The following is a 6,449-nucleotide window of genomic DNA, read 5'->3' as shown; positions in this document are numbered from 1 at the left end:
TGAAATAAATCTACTTTTACTAGGACCAGATGAGTAATGATGATTGTTCTACAATATCCTCAAATTATTGGTTAGCAAGACATCAAAATAATTAGAGCGACTGCAACCTTTTTTTCAAATCCAATTGTGGCTATTTACAAGTTAAAATATAACCAATGCTACCCCTGTTGAGTCCTTGTATCCCATGACTTCATGCAAAGTCGATCAAGCAGAAGCAAAGCACTATGGTCATTGTGATGATATTAAAATTCCTGCTGCTCCCTTTTCTGATGATCATCAGAAAAATCTATCTTTCCAAAGAAGAAGCTCATCCAAATTTACGCACTAGCATTTAAATTCAATTTGTTGGTAACGCGTCCACGTTGTCAGTGAACATGCCATGTAGGTACCACCTAAGTTTCAAAAATTTATAGCCGGCAAAAATATCTTAATAACTTTGATACAGATTATGTCACTAAATATTTACTGACAACATATTGTTTCAAACTAAAAGTAGATGAAATTTAAACAAACTTGAAGCAACACTTACACTGTTTCATGTCATACGCCATACAATGGTAAAAAAGTATTGATTAAGTTGTATGCTAGAGCACCCGTGAACAAATAACTGTCTGCTCTGTCTAGTATTCCACCTGTGCATTGATTGGAGTTAATACAATATCCACTACCTCTCAAGTACTTTCTCATGGAAAAAAAAAAAACGTGGTGGGATTCTAACAAATGGTGTTCGATTTGGTGGCAATTTTATCATCAGTAATTACTTATTAATGAACTTGCACGGCTAAAAGAGAGAAAATTAGATTAATAAATATTATGAAGAGAGATAGATGCAAACTAATGAACATATTATTGTACGTGTATCACATCTTCGACCAAAATAACAATTTATATATTACTATTTCTTCAGTCTGCAGTAAAAGTTCCCGCATCAAACGATAATAATAAATAAGGCAAAGAGGAATTACCATGACCAGGTATTAGTGTGCCAGAGTCTTTCACCCCCGCGTCACGTTTAATCATTGATTCAGTGAGATCACCAAAAACAGAACCAAGGAAACTCAGAACACCAAGTGCTATTACACTGAAAAAATCCATGTAAAAACCACAAATTACCATGAATCAATAATCGTCCACAGGATGTAAAGATGCATGGTAAATGTATGAATGCTCATCTTAGAATAGAATAAAGTCTATTGATTAACAGATGACAAGTAACCTTGTAATGAACAAAACAACAATGATACTCAAACTTTTAATTCAACAAGAGGAACAAATCGAATAACACACTGACATTAACTTCATGGACAGGAAGGGGGTACCTCGATAAAGAAATTGGCCAGCTGAAAACTTTTGACAGTACTACAGAAGTAACTATACATCCACAAAAGCCTATAATAGTACCCTCCCATGTCTTCTTTGGACTTATACTGGTGAGTGGAGTTCTACCAAATGCCTGCATGACGGTACAAAAAGAAATTTCATAACTAACACCAGATTGAGGGTTATTTTTTGAACAAATAACAAATAAACTGTCTGAAAGGAGTCAAGGAAAACTAATAATTTGTATCATGACAGATTCATAATAATCAGTTACACACCAATTTCTTACTTAAAAATACAATAGCCTCCATTAAACACTGTCGTACAAGGAAAAAGATAAATTGTTTTTTCACTTTGTAAATGCAAGTATTAGCTCCACCAAAAGTCAGGGTTTTGTTTACTGCCAACCTACTATTGTCACTCAGAACTGTGATGCTCTAATGTTTCGCAACACAAAGCTTCAAACTTGTATCCATGAAGATTTACTCACTTATCTCATGTTTGGAGTAGAATTTTTTTAATAAAAAGAATATCCTTCAAAACACTGCTGTGCATGCCACTCTTCAAACTATTTCACACAAGATTACTAAAAGGTGAAGTCAAACTTGAGATATTGAAATAAATTATATAAATTACGTGGAGACATGTAAGACATTAATTTCTCACCAATAAATTGGGAATAATTACTATCATAGAACACTGATGACAATCAGTTATTTGGACTTGTTACCCAGACTTTAGTATATGTATATCCATAGTAGAATTATTTCGTTTTCCAGCAAATAAAATCCATCCGTAACTTCATTCTGTGGACACGCTCCAGTTGATGTGATATGAGAGGTTGTGTAAGACCAGGACATTCACTAAAAGCAATCTAATTTATACTAATATTAAGACAAAATTTTTGAACACCACTGATATCATTTAAAACTTCGTTTTGAAAAAATCTAAAGAGTCGGGAAAAAATGACAGGACAACTTGACAATCATCAAGTTGACAAGCTGAAAACTAAGTTGCATACCAATACGCTTATATACCTTGCCACCAAGGAATGCAAATGTATCAGCTGCAATTACACTACTTATGGTAATCAAAGTTGCCACAAGACCAACTGTCCAATGAGCTTGGCCACCAAGAAGTATGGGCCATGTTGCTCCTAGTCCTGCAAAATAATAATCTCTTAAGGAGATGCACTAATTCAAGACATAGAAAATAGGGAGTACAAAATTATGCTATATATAGGCATTTGATTCATTGTTGAATTCAGAGCTGCTACTGCATGCAGATAGTCAAATTTGAATGCACCTCACATCAGCATTGCACATGAAAGCGGAACAACTAGATATATAACTAAATACGTTTCTAATTCCTAAAGTAGAGAAACCCAGGTACTTAATCTATACAAGGAGGAAAAATATTAGACTTGTTCCAATGTTCCTTAAGTTCATACTATTATACTATTTGAAGTTTAATATCCTTTCAGCCACGGGCAATGACACATTTCAAACAATGTATTTAAATTTTGAACTAAACAACTACAATGAACAAAGAGTGCATTTGGATCCAGAAATTTAGGTTCAAACATGGAATCATACACAAATAAATTACAGGCACACATAGTCACACATTTCAAAGGTGAAAAGTGAAGAGTACAGTGATAAACTACATTATTCATGTGAAATGGACCTTCAACAAATGGTTACCAACAATACACCCAAACAAGTGTCTAAGCTCAATTTCCATGCAATAATAAAATTAAAGAACACAGTAGCATAAAATTATCAGAGTTAAAATGGAAAGACTACTGAAAAAGGGAAGCAAGTAATTGAGATAAAACAATTAACAATAAGAATATTGTATAGCAGCATCCAGATTCATAACCATTTTGTGAAAAAATATAGTAAAACCAAGGTTGATGTCTACAACTACTACTACCAAGAGATATAACCAGCAATGAAAGGTAGAACTGAGGACTTCAATTCAGCAGATTTCTTTTATTGCTTAAGAAAAAAAAATGATCTCATCCTCCCAGCCCCACAATCGCAGAACTAAATCTGAAAGAGGAATTAAAAAAGTTAATTACTTGTGTTCAAGGCTGGAGCTGCTAAACCACATCGAAGTTTCACCCAAAAAGAGGGAAGATATCCACAATAAAATAACCCAAAAATGGCACTACTTAGCTGTGCAAAACGGGGACTTCCTCTTTGTAAGAGCAATGCTGTAGCCAAAACAAAAGCAGCAGAAGTCACAGAAACATCAACATGACCACGATACCTGGCATATATCAGAAATACAAATCAATCAGCAAGCAAGGCCCATCAACCTTACATACCAGAAGTTATGGACTTGCAAAATACATTTTAGATGATCTCCACATAGGTGTCCATAGACATAGGTGTCCATATTACACTTATGTTTGGTACACAAACTTCATTTAGTTGTACATAACCCCCCTTAATGTATAGGAACGACTGAAATCATCACACCGGCTGTTAGAAATGACAGAATTTGGTAACACAAATGTCTCGCATGTCCCATGCAAGACATACCAAACCATCTTCATCTTCTTCCTCAACAATAATAAACAAAAACACTTCTTGAACTAAAATCCTTAAGGGTAATTTTCTTTCTCAATATAAAACACGATACTTTGTTGGAAGGTTGATATCCCTTGGATATCATTCAATAGACATAGAGGGTAATGTGGGAGAAACAATCAAGATAAGTTGGAAAAAGACACTGCCTTACAGGTATAGGTAATCTTTAGCAAATAATTTATGGCCCCCAGAAATGTGGGTTTGTGGAAGAAACAGAAAACTAGAAAATAATTGAGAGAAAGAGCCAATATTGAGAAGAAAGGGTGACATAACTGACATCATTTTTGGCTTCTACTATGGTAAATATACACCCCAAATGCAAAAGATTACTAATTTAGATTAGCCGCTGAAAAATGGATACATCCTTGACGATTCCTTGCTACTTCATCCATGTTACTCCACAGTGAAACATGAACGCATAGCAAGCCTAAATGGGCTATGTTGAACTATTTAAGGTAAGGAGGTTTATGATAACAGGTTTCAAGGGTACAGCCACTAACAAATTTCAGGTTTCCCATTTCATTCATTCTTTTAGTTTGTAGCAGGAGGGAGAGAGATTTCAGATCCCAAAAGTATGCTATTTTCTTTAAATATGCATAATGCAAATTTCATCATCACCCTTCCCTCTACCATTTTTAGTTCATTTCTATCTTAGTTTAAAACATAGACCACAACGAGCATATAAGCTACGAAATAATCAGACAAGTATAGTGATAAAATCCAGAGAACGAATTGTACTCGACATGTAAAATAAATGTCAATAACTTTTCATTGTTAAATGCACATACTAAAAATTAGCAGATGCAAGCGCTAATAGAAAATTAAGGTGCACTAACCAATCTTACATGACAAACAATGGCATCAAGGCACAAATAACTGAGCAGACTCGTGATACATAGCGTGGAGGTGGAGTCATTCCTTCAGTAATTCCACGACTCCGAACCAATTCAAAATATTCTCGTGCACCAGTGAAGACAGCAGCGGCAATGGCAGTCGCAAAGACCCATCCACCAGCCAAAACCACACCACCCACACCAATCCCAATACCAAGTCCAAAAACAACCCGATTTCTAAGCTGACTACCTTGCTGTTGAGATTTTGAGGGCAAATCCTCCTACAAGGGCAAATGAAAACCTCTGTAAACTCATCACAAATCACAATCACCCATTTCACTGACCATGTTTCGTCCACATGAATACTCAAATTGTTTACATCATCCCCTAACACAATTTCTCAATGGTTCTTCAAAGTTCTAAATAATAAAATACTAAGAAAACCTCGACCATAGAATTAAAACTCAACCAACTTCAAAACCAAAACTCGTACTTCCTACAACACACTATTCAAGCCCACAAAATCCAAACTCACCACACGATTGCAGTATACAGCATTTTACTTTATTTCCTCAATTAAAAAAATTAAAATCAATTCCACATAACAAATCGCTTAAATTTCAACTTTGTTTTTCAAAATGTTGACTCAACACACTAATGGACAACGAGATTGCATACCATAGATCCCTAAATTCAACACTTGACTGACCTAATTAACGGAATTTATAAACATACACAACCAAATGAAACGAATTCCATTCAGTGAAAAATTCCAGTTCCTTATTCTTTTGAATACCTCCCCTCCAGTACTGCAGCACACGGCATTGTATTTTACTTCTTCAATTAAAACCTTAACACCAATTGCCACAAAAACAAAAATCGCTTAAATATTAACCTCATCGGTTAAAATTATAAACGTTACTGTTTCCACGAACCGGCTCCGAACTCAGATAAGATATTTTCAGGGACGACGAAATTGCGCATAGTATAACCTAAATTGACCACGCTACTGGCCTAATTATCCGAACTCGTGAACAGTTATAAGTCAACCAAACGAAACGAAATTGCATTTGAACGAAATTTGATGTTAATTCTGGAATTGAATACCTCCTCTTCGGGGAGGACCTGCGGAGCATTGGTTTGAGGGAGGCGGTTCGGTTCGGCCTGGCCGACGGCAGCTAGGACGAGCGGCGGACCAGTTCGGCGGGCGAGGCGGATGAACGGTTTAGGTTTGGCGAAGTAGAAAGGGTGGTGTAGAATTAGGGATTGGGAAGAGACGGGAACGAGTTTCTTGGGAAGGGGAGAAGAGAGCGAGTTAGTGAGTCGAAGGTGAGCCATGAGAGCGAGTTGATAAGAGAATGGACTTCAGCTCACCTCACACAAGACATGACGGATTTTGTTGACATTCATTTTTGACGTATACCATTCGTATCGTAGGTATCGTATTGTCTTGCGTTGGTAGTACCTTACTGAGTGCATCGTATCATCTCGTTTTGGTCCGTTGACAATATTTTTAAATTAAAAATTAAAAAAGAATAATTTAAAAGTTTAATTTTTTATATTACATGGAAGAAGAAGGACTCTATTATCGTGAAGATGGTGTTTCAAATTTGTTTTTTCCTTTTTTAAAGTTTTGTAAATACGTATATATATCTTTCTTTAAGTTTTGCATTTAGACTAAGATCTATCCATCCACAAA

The 6,449-nt window shown here is 35.6% G+C and overlaps 1 protein-coding gene across 1 annotated transcript; it reads right to left on the bottom strand.

The window, feature by feature from the left end:
* On the bottom strand, positions 1 to 6,164 carry LOC124835089 (phosphatidate cytidylyltransferase 4, chloroplastic-like). The gene is made up of 8 exons (XM_047309966.2): positions 5,858 to 6,164; positions 4,763 to 5,031; positions 3,404 to 3,594; positions 2,358 to 2,482; positions 1,320 to 1,453; positions 966 to 1,081; positions 530 to 632; positions 1 to 392 (listed from the first exon to the last, which is right to left on the bottom strand). The coding sequence occupies exons 1-7, from the start codon at positions 6,086 to 6,088 to the stop codon at positions 541 to 543; spliced, it is 1,158 nt and encodes a 385-aa protein (XP_047165922.1). The 5' UTR covers positions 6,089 to 6,164; the 3' UTR covers positions 1 to 392; positions 530 to 540.
* Positions 6,165 to 6,449: the final 285 nt, after the last annotated feature.

Source organism: Vigna umbellata, chromosome 5, assembly GCF_029865625.1.
Source record: "Vigna umbellata cultivar VRB3 chromosome 5, Vumbellata_1.0, whole genome shotgun sequence".
Classification (NCBI taxonomy): Eukaryota; Viridiplantae; Streptophyta; class Magnoliopsida; order Fabales; family Fabaceae; genus Vigna; species Vigna umbellata.
The sequence above is the reverse complement of the archived record's forward strand: the minus strand, read 5'-3'. Positions and strand labels throughout refer to the sequence as shown.

Coding starts and splice junctions, on each gene's coding strand:
- LOC124835089 (XM_047309966.2), bottom strand. CDS start 6,088: ATGGCTCACCTTCGACTCACTAACTCGCTCTCTTCTCCCCTTCCCAAG. Junction 3,595..4,762: donor TTGATGCCATTGTTTGTCAT/GTAAGATTGGTT, acceptor GATATATGCCAG/GTATCGTGGTCATGTTGATG. Junction 633..965: donor CACACTAATACCTGGTCATG/GTAATTCCTCTT, acceptor ATCAATGCACAG/GTGGAATACTAGACAGAGCA.